Here is an 18,230-nt window from a genome sequence, read left to right on the forward strand (position 1 = left end):
TCGGCACTGTGGGTTAACAGATCCATCCAGCATTGTCATGGCTGTGGCATAGGTCATAGCTGGGACTTAAGTCACAACTGTGGCTCCGTTATGATCCCTGGCCCGCGAACTCCGTATGCCACGGGGTGGCCATAAAAGGAAAAATCAACCCCCTTCCCCAAAGAACCCACCTCAGTGTTTTTCAGGTGTGAGGCTCACTCGATGAGACACCCCTCAAGCCTTGACTGAGGGCAGTACCTCCTGCACCTGGGCAGGTGTGTCTGGCCATAGCACGCATCCTTCCAGGCCTTGCTTTCTTTGTGTGTAAAATGAGGGGCTCGAACTAGACCTTGCAAGGTCTGTTCCAGCTGTGAAATCGTGTAATGATGCGATGCTGAACCCAGGGTCTGGCTCTGGGGGAGCAGCTTCAGGTGACCTGTTGACCAGCCATTGCTGTGACCCCTTGCCTGCTGTTAGGCGCTTGGGATCCTGGTGTTCTTGTCGGCTGGCAGATGTTGCAGGTGGGGGTGGATTCCCTGTTATGCTGGTCCCTGGGACGGGGAGTGAGGGATGGGCTGGGCTCCCTCTGTGCTTGGGAGGGAATCCCCCCTGTGGGCCCCCGAGTTCCTGTGTTCGGATTTTTAAACCACATTCTTCAAAACCATGTTCTTAGCTATCAAGTTAGTTTGATAATAGCATTAGTCTCAGGTCACAGACTTTTCGGTCAGTTTGCTTGTGATTTTTGTTTGACGTGTTTCATACTGTATCATTGACAGAATTTATCACGCTGGTGGTGACATGGTTCTAAGCGGTGTTTTGGCCTCATGCATAGTTGTTATTTTGGCCTTGGACTTGCTTTTGATGTTATAGCACAGCCTTTGCTTTCTGTTTGTTCCTGTTTGGGTCGCTGCTCATGGACTAGTTTTTACTTTTCCTGAGCTAAGTGCCAGCATCCCTGTAGAGAGCCTTTTTCCATTCGGGGGACACTTGTCCTCACTCTTGTCATTTGTTTCATCTGCTGTTGTTGCTTCCTTTGCCTTTTTTGGACTCCTGGTTGCTGGAACTCCTCGGGCCGTGACTAACCAAATGGGAGATGGGATAGGGCATCAGTTTGGACCAGGCTGAGCTTGCAAGTCTGGGCCGGGCATGCAGGTGTATCCAGAGGTTACACATATTGGTCCAGGAAGGGGAGGGACATTGGGGTTGAGGTCACAGCTGGAGGTGGGTTTGGTGACCGTGTGCACCCTGGTGGCAGCTGAGACGTGGAGGTGGATGTCGAGCAAGAGAAGACGGGTGTCGAATGGCTCATCCGAGGAGGAGGGGAGGTGGTGCCTGGGGAGGAGGAGGGGCTGCAGGAACCAAGGGCGGCCCTTCAGGAGGAGGAGGGGTGGGCAGGACCCCTTCCCCCGAGAGAAGCTGAGGAACCAAGAGCACCCGGGAGCCAGGCCAGAGCAAGCGGCGGGCAGGCAGCGGGCCGTTGGCCGTGAAGGGAGATGGAGGGGCGGATGGAAGGGGAGAAGCCAGGGAGGGATTTAATTCAAAAGGAGATCTTGCCAAAGAGAGTAGGGAGCGTGTTTATAGGCTGAGGGTAGATAGAGAAGGGAGGGGGCAAGGCCACGGCATTGGACAGGTCAGAGGGTACCAGACCTGGGGGGCAGGTGGGCAGACCTTGAACTTGGACCAGGGCCGGAGACCCAGCCCTTCCTGGGGAGGATGGGGAGCACTGGGGCCCAAGGAGCAGGACGCTAGTGTGCGCGGATCCAGGTGAGTCAAGCCTGCTTTTCCCGCGGCGCGGGCAGGGGCAGGGGCAGGGCCTTGGTGACTGGGGGAGCCGCGTCCTGGGGCTTCCCCTGTGAGCTTCTCCGTGTTCCCTGGTGGCCCTCTGCTAAGGGGGGTCCCCGGTCACCTCCATCCGAGGTGACCCAGCTGGTATTTTCTCAGGTCTCCTCAGCTGTGTCCCCTCCGCACCAGCGGTCTTGCACTGTCGTAAAGACCTTGACGGATAAGATTTGGGCAAAGTGAGGATCGGGGAGGAGGGTTGAGAAGGACCCCCTGTGACCTCCCTCTTCTGTCCTCGAGGTTGGTACCCACCTCGTTGTTGTTCAGGAAAGGTCAGAGAAGGTCACGACCTTGGAATTGGCCGATGTTGAAGATATTGACAAGAGGTTCGGGAAAAAATATATAAATAAAAATAAATTAAAAATTGAAAATTAGGAGTTCCCACTGCGGCTCAGTGGATTAAGAACCCGACATAGTATCTGTGAGGATGTGGATTCGATCCCTGGCCTTGCTCAGTAGGTTAAGGATCTGGGGTTGCTGTGAGCTGAGGCATAGGTTACAGATGTGGACTGGATCCGGTGTGGCTGTGGTGTAGACCGGCAGCTGTAACTCCAGGAATTTCCACATGCTGCAGGTACAGCCATAAAAAGAAAAAAAGTAAAAATGAAAAAAATAAAAATAAAAAGTATCAAAAAAGAAGTATGGGGAGAAGTATTACAGAATATCAGATATTTAATATAAACTGTGTTTTGGATGTTGCCTTGTGATATAGTTCAGCTGTCATGAATTATGTGGTGATTCCCACCCCTCATTCGAAATGTTCACTTTGGTGCCCTATTTTATCTTTGTCATTCTGTATTTTTTGAAAAATGAGATTCCCAAATCATGTACACATTGTATGCTCACTATATCCTGGGATGCACCAACTCTGGATCTCACTGGATCTAACTCCGACTATATAAACAAGTAAATTAAAAGATGAGAAAATGTCTTAGGATTACTTAGGAATGAACTACAGTACTGTTTTTTTTTTTTTTAATATTCAGTGGCCACGAGGACCCCTTATTAAGATGGAATAAAGGACGGAAGGTCTTCCTTCAGCATGGCTTTACTGGGGAGCCGTATAGACAATAACTGAGGAAGGAGGTCGGGTTCGGGCTGGGCAGGGCGGGGAGGTTTAAGCGGCTGAAACCCTGCCGTGTAGGCTGGCCAGCAGAGGGCGCTGCGCCGCTGGTCTGCCCTGTGTGGTGCCCTGGGTACCTGCAAGGCAAGCACAGGTGATGAAGGGCAGAGATGCTCCATGGGCCCTAGAGCTCACCCTCAGCAGAGAAGGAACTGCTCTCTGTCCCCGCGCCAGCTCGCGCAGAATTGAAATGAATGGGTGGGTGGATTAGGGACTGTGCATCGGGAAGACACAAATGACACGAAAAGCTTGCAGAGAGGGCGACCCTGGGGCTGTTGGCTCAGAAGAGAAGGATGTGGTTTGATGAGAAGAAAGAACGAAGTCCACGGTTTTTGCAGAGGGTGAAAGGAAAGAAGAGAACTTGGCAGGAGCTGACGTTCTGCAGAAGGTGGTTTGCATTTAAGGGGAAGGGCTTGACTCTCCTTTCTCCTGTGGGCCGAGTTCCAGGCTAAAGATGCTTCTCAAAGGACCAAGCACATACATGCTTCGTACTCTGGGTGCCAGATTGATGTTTGCTTATCGTGAGCCTTGCGGGGGGGCGCAGGCTAGAATTCCTTTCCTTCTCTGCAGGGCCCAGGGCCCAGGCGCTTCTGGCGGAAGGAAGTGATGCCAGGATTACTCTCAGATAGGAGTGTTCTGAGATCATTTTGTGGTGGGAAGCCCTGTATGAACACACGAGGTCTTCAGCCTGATGGCATGTTCTAATAAACTGCTCCCTGTGTATGCCCATTCCTGCCATTAGCTCAAAAGAGAAGAACCGACCGTCCCTTAACACGTCGGGGTGCTATTAACTTTATTTAAACTCTTAAAATAGCACAAGCAGCTAGTTAAAGGTTCAGATGCTGTGGAAGCTTCATATGAAAATCAGTAGCCTCCATCCCATTTCTTCTCATTCTTTCCACCAAAGGCAGCCACTTTGAACTTGCTATTGTTACTTCTTCGGGTCATCTCCATTGTATTTCTAGGTTGGGTTTAGAAGACATCTCTCTGACTTCTCTTGGAGATGAAGATGTAGCTTACTTCAGGCTCAGTTAGTGAAGCAGTGTATCAAGGCTGCTTGGCTCTTCTCTCATATAATTTGCTTTTCCTGCTTCATTTTTCTACTGAACTTTAAAAAAAAATATCAAGTATTTCTTCCCAGCAATTTACTATGTATATATTCAACTTCCATATGTTTTTATTACAGTGCTTTTATTTTTCCTTCTGGTTTTACTAGAATATAATTGACATATGATATTCTGCATGTTGGTGTGCTGTTTTGTTTTGTTTTTTTTTTTTTTTGTCTTTTTAGGGCCGCTCCTGCGGCATATGGAGGTTCCCAGGCTAGGGGTCGAATCGGAGCTGTAGCCGCCAGCCTACGCCAGAGCCACAGCAACTCGGGATCCGAGCCGCGTCTGCGACCCACACCACAGCTCACGGCAACGCCGGATCCTTAACCCACTAAGCGAGGTCAGGAATCGAACCCACAACCTCGTGGTTCCTAGTCGGATTCGTTAACCACTGCGCCATGACAGGGACTCCTGGTGTGCTGTTTTCGACATATTTTACATCTCTTTGTGTGTCCTTTGATAATTACTGTAGCTATAGCTGATAAGACTACTTTTGTCTTTTAACCTTCCTGCTGGCTTTTTCTGTGGTCGATTTCCTGCCTTCGTTGTATATTTATCTTTACCAGTGACATTTTTTCTTGTGTAATTTTCATGTTTCTGGTCGTGGCCTTTTCTGCTTCGAGAATTCCCCTTAATATCTCTTGTAAAGTTAGTTTGGTGACACTGAACTCTGGCTTTTGCTTGCCTCTAAGACTTTTGATCGCGCCATCTAATCTGGATGAGTACCTTGCTGGTAGTATATTCGTGGTTGTGGGTTTTTCCCCTTAAGTCACTTTAAGTATATCATGCCACACCCTTCTGGCCTGCAGAGTTTCTGCTGAAAAATCAGCTGATAGCCTTAGGGTAATTGCTGTGTATGTAACCTGTATGGTAGGGTAATTGCTGTGTACATAATGAGGCCAAGGTAAGAGTCGGCTTGACGTCTTCAGAAGGTGAGCTTGGACTTGGGCAGGTGAATCTGTGATGAGCCTTGGAGTAGCTGACACAGGTGTGCATCATTTTATCCCTCAGGTCTCCTTTGGCTGATTTCGTTGTTCATTGCTTATCTGCTAAGTGCTAGGAAAGTATGAAGTTGAAGTTGTTTAAAAAAAAAACCCAACAAAATTCAACTGAATAATTTTTTTTTTTTTTTTTTTTGGCCACACTCATGGCATGTAGAAATTCCTTGGCTCAGGGACCAAACCTGTGCCACAGCAGTGACCTGAGCCACTGGAATGACAACACTGGATTCTTAAGCTGCTGTGCTACTAGGGAACTCATCAACTGAGTAAATTTTAAAGACCTTGTTGGCTTTGTTCAGTGAGTCATGAGTTAGGCAGGATCCCACTGAGCCGATAGAAAGGAGCTCTGAGGAGCTGGACAAAGTGTGAGATGTTACAGGCAGACGGGGGCAGGATGAGGAGGCTGTTAGCAAAGAGTAGATGGTTTGGGGTGAGGTCACCTTCTTTTGGGGACTACTGGGGTCTGTCACTCAGATTATGTCACCAGGGCTGACCACGTGGTTCCAGACTGACTGGTTTAGGTTGCATTCCTGGGAGACTCTGAAACCGCAGTTAGGTCGGGCCCTGAGTCTCGGTTTGAGGGTGTGGGCTGAGCACACGTGACTCCATTTGGGACCAATTGTTGCTCGCTCTCTTTTTTTTTTAAAAAAAAAACCCAAAAAACCAAAGTCAGCATTCTTACTGTGCCAGAATCTGTTCTGAGGATAGTTAAATGTAACACAAAGCCAGACAGAGGCCACGCAATGGAGGTGTACACACCACACTGAGATGTGAAAGGAGAAGAGCATTTGTGAGTTTGACCAGACCTCATGGGAGATGGACGGATGGTCGGTCGGGGGTGGGGGCGGCCGAGACGGGAAGGACTGTTGGGTTGTGGAGGCACGTGTGGAAGGAGAGGTTGTCTCAGGTGGGAGCCGAGTGGAGGTGGCAGAATCAAGGCTGTGTGCTAGGGGTTCGCTAGGCTCTGGTGGAGGATGCTGCGTGTGCGGTGAGTATCCAGAGGGTCACAGTGAACTGATAACCACACGCCCGTTACCGGGGCACGCGCCTGACAGAGCTGACTTCCTACTGGATCAGTGGCTCGGAGTTAAGACAGCGCAGCACCAGTTCCAGCATAATAATCCTACCCCGCTCTTGGGAGTCACCTGGCTGATGCCTCCAGCTCTCTGTTTTCATGTTCTTAAGTTACTGCACCAGGAATGTGTGCCTCTTTCTGATCTTTGAAACCTATCTTCCCTTTACAAACTCTGTTTGTTTGTTTATTTACTTATTTGGTCTTTCTGTCCTTTTAGGGCCACACCCAAGGCATACGGAGGTTCCCAGGCTAGGGGTCCAATTGGAGCTGCAGCTGCTGGCCTACACCACAGCCACAGCAGCACCACCTGCTGCACCTGCGACCTACACCACAGCTCACGGCAACGCCGGATGCTTAACCCACTGAGCGAGGCCAGGGATGGAACCCGCATCCTCAGGGATGCTAGTTGGATTCACTACCCGCTGAGCCACGGAGGGAGCTCCACAAACATTGTTTATATGCTTAGCAAGTTCAGAGCACAAGGCTCCGAGAAGGTGGGTAGATTTCCCTGTTTATACCACGTGATGCTGACAGAACTCATATCTGTCAAAGTTGGAAAACCAAGATCACATTGGAAGATTTTTTTTTCAAATGATTTTGTCATGTCATGTTTATTAACATTGGTGAAAACAGTATTCTTTTTTTTTCCCCACTGTACAGCAAAGGGATCAAGTTATCCTTACATGTATACATTATAATTACATTTTTTCCCCCACCCTTTGTTCTGTTGCAACATGAGTATCTAGACAAAGTTCTCAATGCTATTCAGCAGTATCTCCTTGTAAATCTATTCTAAGCTGTGTCTGAAAAGCCCAAGCTCCCGATCCCTCCCACTCCCTCCCCCTCCCATCAGGCAGCCACAGGTCTCTTCTCCAAGTCCATGATTTTCTTTTCTGAGGAGATGTTCATTTGTGCCGGATATTAGATTCCAGTTATAAGTGATATCATATGGTATTTGTCTTTGTCTTTCTGGCTCATTTCACTCAGGATGAGATTCTCTAGTTCCATCCATGTTGCTGCAAATGGCATTATATCATTCTTTTTTATGGCTGAGTAGTATTCCATTGTGTATATATACCACGTCTTCCGAATCCAATCATCTGTCGATGGACATTTGGGTTGTTTCCACGTCCTGGCTATTGTGAATAGTGCTGCAATGAACATGCGGGCGCATGTGTCTCTTTTAAGTAGAGTTTTGTACATTGGAAGATTTTATCATGGGCGTCTTTTTACAAAATGAGGCTTTGAACGGGAGGGCCAGCACAGCCATGTTCTTGTCCTGAGTTTTGAAATATTTTGTTTTTACAGTCACTTGCGTTGTGTTTGAAGCTTCGTTTTCTTGCTGTGTAGAATTTCCATCTGTAACTGATGGCAGTGTTTCGCTCTGTCCTCACAGCACGGCCAAGTACAGTGTGTTGACGTTTCTACCTCGATTCTTGTATGAGCAGATCCGGAGAGCTGCCAACGCCTTCTTCCTCTTCATTGCCTTATTACAGGTGAGGGTTTTTTTGGTTTGTTTTTTTGTTATTTTAAATTCATGACCTTCATTGCATGCAAAATGAGATTTTGGTATAAGGTCACTTAACTGAGAAAGTATCATCAGACTCGAAGGAAATTTAGCTCCACCGTCCAGTCCTTTTTCTGCCTGAACAAGCGTGATCTTTGCATAAAGAAAGATCAACACCTAAAGAAGTCTCTTTGGGTGTTGACTCAGGAATCATTGCAGTTATGAAAAGAGGCATTGAAAAATGGCCATGGGGTCCGACTTTTAATCCTTTTTTCTGTTCCAAACACAATGCGATGGTGGATAACATTTTAAAAATACATAACCCACTTAGCTGGTTTTTCAAATCAGGTATTCACTCTGGCATAACAGAAATGGTACAGAAGTGCAGACGCGTGCAGGGTGAGGGCTGTGTTCTCTTTTTCAAAGAGAGGAGTTTGACTTGCCCATGTCCTCCTTTTGGTCTTTTATTTTACAGCAAATCCCAGATGTATCTCCAACGGGAAGATACACCACCCTGGTGCCATTGATCATTATTTTAACAATCGCAGGCATCAAAGAGATCGTAGAAGATTTTGTAAGTCTTTGCTTTCAGATGATAAACGCATTGCCTTGGCTATAACGTTCAGCACGCCGCTGCTTGTGTTGGAGTCTTGGGGGCAGGAACACCGGTCTGTGGGCTCACCAGCCCTGCAGGGTTTGTGATGGTATTTGGGGGAGGGAACGTGTCTACCCAGGGTCTGACGTTAGGTGTATGGGCCCCTTTGATTTTCTGCCACTGGTGTATTTCGTATTCCTCCTCCAGCGGGTGCTAGTTTGGGTGGCACATTGAGGGGCCGTGTGGCTGCAGCATTGAGGTCATTTTGCAAGAGTTTCCTCCTTTCTCACACTTGTTTCAGTGCGTCTCCAAGTTCATCGGCTGCCGCGTATTCAGACCCTCTTGTTTGCTCTCTGTCCTGTCCCCTGTCCTCCCCTCTCTCTCTGCTCATTCTCTCCCTCTTCCCTTCCTCTCTGTCCATCTGTCTGTCTGTCCACCCCTCCATGCTTGTCATGCACATTTTCTGGGAACAGTAAAGGAATAAATGCAATACAAGTCAAAGCAACGAGACTTTGCCCCCAAAGGTCTTTGTCAGTAACATGAACTCCGTTATTTGTTGTTGATCATCCAGAATAATCTTTGAGTCTGATCTAAAACTGCTGTAGACCGAGAAGTCTTCGACCTCAAAGTGCTTGTTCCTTGCTTGAACCAAGATGTACTCATTTAAGCCGTGTCTGCGTTTCCCACGTTATTTAACTGAATTTAGTGAGTGAAGCCGCCCCATGACCAGTGAATGGAATTTTAAGGCATTAGCGTCACTGCCTATTGCTTTTCTTGTCCCGTGTTTGCCTGATCTTATTACTTACTGTTTCGATTATTCGTTTGGAACTTTTGAAACTAACACCTTTTTTTTTTTTTTTTCTTTCTGTGACAGAAGCGACATAAGGCAGACAATGCAGTTAACAAAAAGAAAACGATAGGTAAGATGCTGGACCGAGTCACTTTTCCACTTGAAAATGTGAGAACAAGACCTGCATTTGCGGAATTTTTCTAGGTAGCTAGTGGTATGGAGATAAATTGAGGGAAATAGAAAATACTTTAAAAATGGCAAAATCACAAACAATCCAAGAGAAGGCGAGTCCTGGCAATTGAGATTTGAACAAGGTTCGTCTGTTTTAGAGTTTTAGACAAGGTGGTAGTTTTCAGGAGCTAGACATACTGTATATCTATCAAAAGTCCAGGCATCCATATTCTTGGCTTAAAATTGCCCTCTACTTGGGTGTCCTAGAATTTCTAGAATAGTAGCTGTGTCTTGTTAGCGGGGGGTGTGTATTTGAGTGTGTGTTTTGGTAAATCTTGTAACAGCAAGGGGATTCTTTTCCTTCATATGGGCTATTTATGAGTAGATTTCATTACATTGCACAGTCTCTATGTGGGTGCATCTATTACTGTATATATGGTACCTGAGTGCCTAGATTGTGGCTTCTTTTGGGGCAGTGATGGTATTATACCTTTATATGTAAGGAAATGCTATACTGGAGTTAACAAGTGGAATTTTAAAAGGAGGCTTTAAGATGTTGGGAAGCTGGTTTTATGTGCATTATCATCAGCTTTAACCAGTGCGCTGTTCTGCTTTTCTTTTTCAGTGTTAAGAAATGGTATGTGGCATACCATCATGTGGAAAGAGGTAACAACTAATTTTAAAGATACGCCGGGTAGTACGGTGTGGAGGCTTGTGATTAATTGCTGGTGTGATTGCAGAGTCAAGTTAGTGTTAAGCCCCATCTCCATTTCATTTAAGTTTGGCCTCGTGGAGTTTTCCCCTGAGATTTTCCGAGAACCAATGCCTGTCTTCTCCGTCCCTGCATTGTCTAGAAAGACGCTCCCTGTGTCGGTTCAGAGCCAGGAAATGCGTTGCATCTGATGAGTATTTCTGACATTGCAAAGCATTTTCTAGTTTGCAAGTCCAAGGCAAGAAATGTGTTTCTCTGGCCTTCTATTCTTAACCTAAATTCGATTTTTTTAAAGATTCCCCTTTTTTTTTTAAACCTTGGAGATTCTCGCTTCGGACATTTTTGGTGGAAACAGTTTGGGTTCATGATTCGCGCTGTATATAGGGGGTCAGGAATCATCCTGTGTTGGTTCCGAGGCTGCAAGTTGCTGCTCTCAGCTTTACACAAGCCAGGCGGGTTTATTGCCAAGTCCTCGGGGTGTGAGGTGGGCAGGGTTGGAGAATGGCGTGGTGTTTTGGTTGTGACTAGTGACAAAGAGAAAGATGGAGAAGAAATATGCTGTGCCATCTGGGGATTTTGTATCTACTACAATTAGCTTTTTTTGGTGAGTCTCTGTTGTGGCTGGAACCTCCTAGCGGTCACAAGATGTTTTCGGAGGCTGACTCCAAGATTCAGAACTCACTAAGTGATTTCAGAAGGAAACCACTGTGTAGACGGGTAACTTTTAATAATTGCTCTTGCTAAGCATTTAATAAGCGATGTTTAAAATGCCTCTTTGGGAGTGTCCATCGTGATGCAGTGGTTAACGAATCTGACTAGGAACCATGAGGCTGTGGGTTCGATCCCTGCCCTTGCTCAGTGGGTTAAGGATCCAGCGTTGCCCTGAGCTGTGGTGTAGGTTGCAGACATGGCTTGGATCCCACGTTGCTTTTGTAGCTCCGATTCGACCCCTAGCCTGGGAACCTCCATGTGCCTCGGGAGCAGCCCAAGAAGTGGCAAAAAGACAAAAAAAAAAAGCCTCTTTGACTGTGTGAGTTTGCAGGCTGCCCGTGATATGGTAACTGTAGTTTTTATTTTGATTTTTGTTTTCTTTTTACTTTGTTACAGGAGAAGCATTGAGGCCCTTTGTAGAGTTTTGTGGGAGCACCTTACCCCTGGTGGCCATCTATTTTTTATGATTTTTATATTTTCATTGTAGTTGGTTTACGGTGTTCTGTCACTTTTCTACTGTACAGCAAAGTGACCCGGTCTCTCTCTTTCTCTCTCTCTCTCTCTCTCTCTCTCACACACACACACACATATATTCTGTTTCTCACATTATTCTCCATCATGTTCCATCTCAAGTGACTGGATATAGTTCCCTGTGCTGTACAGCAGGATCTCATTGCTTATCCACTCCAAAGGCAATAGTTTGCATCTATTAACCCCAGAATCCCAGTCCATCCCACTCCCTCCCCCTTGGCAACCGCAATTCTTTTCTTCAAGTCCATGAATGTCTTTTCTGTGGAAAGGTTCACTTGTGCCGTATATTAGATTCCAGATAGAAGGGATACCATATGGTATTTGTCTTTCTCTTTCTGACTTACTTCACTCAGCATAAGAGCCTCTAGTTCCATCCATGTTGCTGCAAATGGCATTAGTTTGTTCTTTTTTAGGGCCGAGTAGTATTCCATTGTGTAGATATACCACATCTTCTTAGTCCATTCATCTGCCGATGGACATTTGGGTTATTTCCATGTCTTGGCCATTGTGAATAGTGCTGCAATGAACATACGGGTGCATGTGTCTTTTTCAAGGAAAGTTTTGTCCAGATATATGCCCAAGAGTGGGACTGCTGGGTCATATGGTAGTTCTCTATATAGTTTTCTGAGATACCTCCATACTGTTCTCCACAGTGCTCGTACCAGCTTACATTCCCACCAACAGTGCAGGAGGTTCCCTTTTCTCCACACCCTCTCCAGCATTTGTTATTTGTGGACTTATTAATGATGGCCATTCTGAGTGGTGTGAGGTGGTATCTCGTGGTAGTTTTGATTTGCACATTTCTCTGATAATCAGTGATGTTGAGTATTTTTTCATGTGTTTGTTGGCCATCTGTATATCTTCCTTGGAGAAATGCCTGTTCAGGTCTTTTGCCCATTTTTCCATTGGGTTGTTGGCTTTTTTGCTGTTGAAATGTATAAGTTGTTTGTATATTGTAGAGATTAAGCCCTTATCATTTGCATCATTTGAAACTATTTTCTCCCATTCTGTGAGTTGACTTTTTGGGGTTTTTTAATGGTTTCCTTTGTTGTACAAAAGCTTGTCAGTTTTATTAGGTCCCGTTGGTTTATTTTTGTGTTTATTTCTGTTGCCTTGGGAGGCTGACCTGAGAAAACACCTGTAAGGTTGATGTGAGAGAATGTTTGGCCTGTGTTCTCTTCAAGAAGTTCGATGGTGTCTTGTCTTACGTTTAAGTCTTTCAGCCATTTTGAGTTTATTTTTGTGCATGGTGAGAGTTTGATGTGTTCTGGTTTCATTGATTTACATGTGGCTGTCCAGTTTTCCCAGCAATGCTTGCTGAAAAGACTGTCTTTTCCCCATTTTATTTTCTTGCTTAGTGGCCATCTAGAAGTCCTGTATTCTAGATATTCTGTATTCCCTCACTCGGTCAAGTTGTTGGAAATTCTTGCCTTCCCAGAAGGTGGAAATACTCCCAGTTTTGTAGCAATTCAGGAAGACCCGGGCTCTAGGGAGGGCCTCTCTTTCCTCAGTGTTCCTGTTGCCACTCCCCTCCCCACAAAGTGCTCACACTGCTGGAAGGGAGAATTATTCGGATCTGGGTTGTTGACACCACTTGGAGCAGCAGAAAATGCAATGATGATCTCAGAATTCCAGATCCAGGAGTCACTGGATTCAGCTTCCCAAAGCTCAGTACTGTTTCCCACATACCCTTGGGAGAAAACGAAAACAAAAACCCAAACCAATACCTGTGAGCTGCTTTGCCACATGTATTCTTATTTCAGCTGAAGATGCATTTTGTTTATTTAAATGGACTTCTCGGCATGTACCCAAGGCTGAGTTTGGGGGTGCAAAGCAGTAGGAGCCCCTGCCCTTTGAGGGGCTTTGTAAGTGGTTCAGACTCCAGGGACCCTCTGAGACTCGCTGATTGAGTAGATCTAGGCTGGGGCTTGGGAATCTGCATCTCAAACGTTCCTAGGTGAGGCTGATGCTGTTGGTCTGGGAATCCCACTTCGGTATCACGGGTGGCGTGGGGGTGATGGGCAGGTAACACTGGGCGGGGCTGAGCCCTGGGAGGGGCCTGCTTCAGGTGCCCAGGGAACCAGCAGTTTGCTCAGGAAAGGCTGCCTTGTGAGATGCTGCAGGGCTCGCTTGAAGGGTGAACAGGAGGCAGCTGGGTGGAAGATGGGTGGGGGAGTTCCCGTTGTGGCTCAGTGGTAATGAACCCAACAAGGATCCATGAGGCTGTGGGTTCGATCCCCAGCCTCTCAGTGGGTTAAGGATCAGTGTTGCCATGAGCTGTGGTGTGGGTCGCAGACACAGCTTGGATGGCGTGTTGCTGTGGCTGTGGTGTAGGCTGGTGGCTACACCTCCGATTGGACCCCTAGCCTGGGAACCTCCATATGCCTCAGGTGCAGCCCTAAAAAGAAAAAAAAAAAAAGTAAATAAAATAAATAAAATCCACTGCCTTTTTTCTTTTGAAAACATGTTGTTTTCCTTTCTAGTTTTTTCTTAACTAATTGTGATTTTTTCTATGCAATTAAACTTTGCATAAAGTATTTTTATATTTAGGAAACGTGCAGTTTTCATAAGTATTTTTGCTTGTGTACGGAGGCGTGTCGACATCGCCCTGTGGCTCCTCTTCTTTGGCTTTCCTAGGGAACCCACTCTCATTATATGTCTTTCTCTGGCCTTTCAGTTGGCCTTGCACGTCGAGTGGACCGAGGCTCGAGTGTATCGTTTCCCGCCCTTCTTGATGTTCAACCCGATTCCTTGGACTCGCGCACACGCTTTGATGAGCAAATCAGAGCACTCACAGGACCGATTCTGGCAACGTTCCTTTTTCCTAATGAAAAAAAAAAAAAAAAAAAGGAATATCGGCCCCCCGCCAGGGCCATTATCCTGGCTCGTAAAGTCTAGTAGTTTCCACCATTCTTGGTTTCTAGGAGCATAGTGACGTGGGTTAGAACAGGAAACCGCAAGTCCCGTGCTCTTCTGTTACTGAACCAACCCTGGGTCCTCCTGCCCCCCGTGCAGCAAAGCCCCCACCTCCTGTCGCCGGGTTGTGGCGGAGAAAAGGGCCTTTATTGCAGGTGCCAAGCAAGGAGTCCAGGCAGCTAGTTCTCCAAACACCAGAACTTCCTGAAGGCTCTCAGCAAAGCATTTGTATATTATTTCTTAAAACTTATTTTAATAGGAATATAGTTGGCTCACAGTGTTGTGCCAATTTCTACGGTACAGCAAAGGGACCCAGTCCTGCCTGTGTATGCATATTCCTTCTCTTATTGTGCATCACGGTCTATCCAAAGAGACTGGATAGAGTTCCCTGTCAGCAGAGCATGTTAAAGGCCAGGGAAGGAAGGGGCGCCCCAGGGTATGTGATCGGCTCGTGCACAGTTCCCTGGTGGGTTGATGGTGAGGTCGCAGGGCGAGGTCGCAGGGGTTCCCATTATCCGTCTTCATGCACCAGTAGATCTGGGCTCTGTGCTCACGGCCATTGGCTAGTTGATGTCTTCCACTGGGTCGGGGTTTCAGCATCTGTAAAGCAGCTCAGGAGATGGGCCTCAGACGCTACTATCTAGGTGCTTCAGCGGGGAGCTGCAGCAGAGGATATGGGAGAGGGGTCTGTGGCGTGAAGGCCCCACAGGGTCCGTAGGGGTGCACTTCTCAAGTCTTAAAATTGTGCACCAGATACAGCCTTCCTTCTTGGGCCGTCAGGGAACTCCGCCATCCTGGCCTTCACACTCTCCATCCCCATTCAGGGACGCTGGAGGCTTACACTTCCACGCACCTGCTTCCTGCCAGGTTCCTCAGACCCTTCCCCGCTCATTGCATCACCCCCTTGAGGTCAGTGTTGGCATCTCCCATTTTATGAGTGAGGCTGCGGGAGCTCAGAGAGTTGGCCAGGCTCCCAGAGTATCTGTGAAGCTTGGGTCCGAGCCTGGGCCTGCCTGGCTTGAAAGCCCATGTTCTCACCAGCAGGCGCATCTGCAATGTTGTTTAAAGGCCCCAAAGACCCTCGGCCATGGGCTCATGTTCTGCAAATGAACTCTTAATTTGGCTTGGGGTCTTCTGTCCAGTGGGGTCTGTTTCCCAAGGTGGCCTCTGACTTGGGTGGTGGCTTTTTCTGGCACTTTCCTGAGACCGCACAGATCTGTTTCCGGTGGTCTGTTTCCGGGGGACCTTTCAGATAGACTATGTAGGGGTGAATTTAGGGTTACCTTTTAATCAGATCCAGCCCGATGGCCTGGCTTTGACTCCCCCTCCCAGCCCTCGCTGGTGCTGTGCCCATGACCACGTGTGTCCCTTCCGGTCTCAGTTTCCCCAGCTGTAAAGCAGAGGAGCTTTCCACGCGTTTGGTCAGCTGATCCTTGTAACGAGCCAGGGGTCTGTGTGCTGTCGACCTCATGGTACAGACGGGGGAGTGAGGTACGGGAGTTGGCATGAGCCGTGCAGGGTTACATGCACCCAGAAGGGCTTCCACGGGGGATTTGACCCAGGGATCTAGGTGGCTCTGGAGCCGTGAGCTCAACGGCTCAGCCCCTGCACGGTAGTGGAGGGACATGCCTGTGTTTGTACGTGCAAGAATAACCGTGAGAAAGCCACACCCCGGTAGCTGTTGTGACTTGTCTTTTTCCCGCCTCACGTCTTTCTTCTTTGTTCATCATCTTTGCAAAAAAGCCCTATGACCCTTGGTCTGTATTGAAGATTTTCCTCTGATTCTCATTGAGGAACAGAGTTTGAGCTTCTCTGCCTTCCCAGCTTCATGGCATTGTTATATATAGTAATTTTTTGTGTGTGCTTTTTTTTTTTTTTAAGGCTACACCTGTGGCATATGGAGGTTCCCAGGCCAGGGGTTGATTTGCAGCTACAGCTGCCAGCCTACACCCACAGCCACAGCAATTCAGGATCCAAGCCATGTTTGCGACCTGTACCCCAGCTCCCGGCAGTGCTGGATCCTTAACCCACGGAGCGAGGCCAGGGACCGAACCCGCCACCTCATGGTTCCTAGTTGGATTTGTTTGTGCTGCGCCATGACGGGAGCTCCATCTGGACTAATTTTTTTTTTCTGGAGTCTAACCACCTTTATCACCTTGTGCTCTTGTCTCTCTCCCTTCTCTGTCCTCGTCCCGGCGTCTAGGTGGCCGTGGGAGACATCGTCAAGGTTGTCAACGGGCAGTATCTTCCGGCGGACGTGGTCCTGCTGTCCTCAAGGTCAGAAGTGCGCCCAGGCGTCCGTGTGGCTGGCGACGGAGTGTGACCCGGTGCCGGCAGCCCCTCCAGCCTCCTCCCCGCCGCCCTCCGAGTCCCCAGCCGCTTCTTCCTTTACTCGTCTTTGCATTTTCCTGCCTGGACCCTGGGTTTTTGTTCTCGCAGTCATTCCTTTGTGCTTCGTTTCTGAACTCTTTTTCCGTTTATCGATGCATTTTCATCTTGTGGCTCTCCAGGGTTGTTCCCCATTGGTAAGGAACGTTCTAGAGCAGCGTACAGTAGCTCAGTCCTGGTGCATTTGAAACTTCAGGCCTGGTTCTGACGGGTCCAGCCAGCAGCTTTCGCTACAGAATCCAGGGTCTCCCTTTACTAGCGGTTCAGAACCACGGGAATTTCTTAGCATACACGACTCAGAGATGGTCCACCCTGGCCCCTTTCTGTCCAAGCATCGCTGCTGTCATTTCTGGGTAATTTTATGCTACAGAGGTATTATCACTGGGAAGCATACCTGATGGACAATGCAGTCCTTGCCTTTACCTTGGGTGACACATAATGAGAAGGGGAACCAGAAGTGCGCGAAGGATGACCTTCTGTTTGAGCTCAAGGTTGAAGGAGCCCAAGCCTTCCTGTAAGATGTGCTCCTGGGATCGTAGATCCCGGCCTGGCTGCATTTGATTCCGGTGCAAACAGACCTTCTTGGATGGGGTTTAAACACTCATTTTGTCAGATAGGAAGCCTTAGCCTGCATTTTCTGCTTGAGGTTTCAGACCAGAGCCCCAGGCCTCTCGAGGGGGGAAAAGCACCATCCACGTGGGGCAGGATTCACGTCTGTCGCCGCGGGTCCGTAGCAGAGAAGCTCTCAGACGTGGTGGGACGTGGTCCCTTGAGAGCGGGTGTGCGTTTTGCTTGTGAGCCTCAGAGAGCCTGGTTTGAATACAGGTTGTCTGAGCCGATGGCATGTTTTTTAGGGTTTTGTGCCGAGCACGTTATCCCACTTCATCTCCCTGACAGCCCTTGTCATCCGTACTTTGTGCACGAGAAACCAGAGACTCAGACTGGACAGTTGGCTGAGCCCGCGGGGCCCTTGCCTGCGTGGCCTGCAAGGACCGTGCTGGGCGATCCTAAGCAGCCGGGGGTCCGGGAGCCCGTTCTCGTAACCCCAGCTGAGCCACCTGGTCCCGAGCGCCACAGATATAGGATGGTCGCACCTTCCAGGCTTATGTTGATCCTGTCAGTTTTCTGTCCTTACAGGTAGGCGATTTGGCGAAAAAGTTGCCTGTTGACCTAGTAGAAATTGCAGGCAGGAAAGGCTGGCCAGCGCCTCTGGCCGTGATCTTCTCCAGCAGCGTGTGTGCTGGCCTGGCCTGGGCGGCCCTTCCGGTCAAGGACACAGCAGCCTCTGACTTGCCCCGGTCACCGAGCCCACCAGTCAGGCAGGCCTTGGCCAGAACGTCCTGTGTGTCCCATCACGTCCCTTCCCATTCGTCCCCATCATTTCTGTCCACTCGGGGTCAGGCTGCTGTTGGGCGGGGCCCGTGCGGGTTGTCGGACAGACAGCCTGGTCTTGGTGCTGAGCCTTCACAGGAGTGTCTGTCTGTCTGTCTCACCGATCCTCCTCCGCGGTGGTGGTCGACGACACCGCTTGGAAGGGCCGACTGGCAGACACTGCGTAGCGGAGGCTTTCTGCTCTGTGAGGGGTGGGGGGCACCTTTACCCATCGTGGCCTGTTCTTCTCTCTCCTCAGCGAACCCCAGGCAATGTGTTACGTCGAAACGGCCAATCTAGACGGAGAGACGAACCTTAAGATACGTCAGGTAAAGTCGCCCTTTGTGACCTGCATCTCTGCGAGTCCAGATGCCAAAGGTGCTGCCCACGTGGACCCGTCGGCGCTTCTGCG

The 18,230-nt window shown here is 48.5% G+C and overlaps 1 protein-coding gene across 18 annotated transcripts in view; it reads left to right on the top strand.

Moving 5' to 3' along the window:
- Positions 1-18,230, top strand: part of LOC100523747 (phospholipid-transporting ATPase IB) — a 516,337-nt gene that overhangs the window by 93,112 nt on the left and 404,995 nt on the right. For all 18 annotated transcript variants that reach the window (XR_014818973.1, XR_014818971.1, XR_014818972.1 and 15 more), the window contains 6 exons: positions 7,523-7,622; positions 8,109-8,207; positions 9,103-9,148; positions 9,815-9,855; positions 16,263-16,336; positions 18,078-18,147. Coding sequence is in view for 9 of the 18 variants with exons in the window: in XM_021065485.2 (XP_020921144.1) it covers positions 7,523-7,622; positions 8,109-8,207; positions 9,103-9,148; positions 9,815-9,855; positions 16,263-16,336; positions 18,078-18,147 (430 nt within the window). In the remaining 9 variants the exon portion in view is untranslated. The remainder of the gene's footprint in view (positions 1-7,522; positions 7,623-8,108; positions 8,208-9,102; positions 9,149-9,814; positions 9,856-16,262; positions 16,337-18,077; positions 18,148-18,230) is intronic.

Source organism: Sus scrofa, chromosome 11 (assembly GCF_054392235.1).
Source record: "Sus scrofa isolate SSC_HxYL_T2T_F1_AM1 chromosome 11, Sscrofa_HxYL_maternal_Yorkshire_Landrace_v2.0, whole genome shotgun sequence".
Classification (NCBI taxonomy): domain Eukaryota; kingdom Metazoa; phylum Chordata; class Mammalia; order Artiodactyla; family Suidae; genus Sus; species Sus scrofa.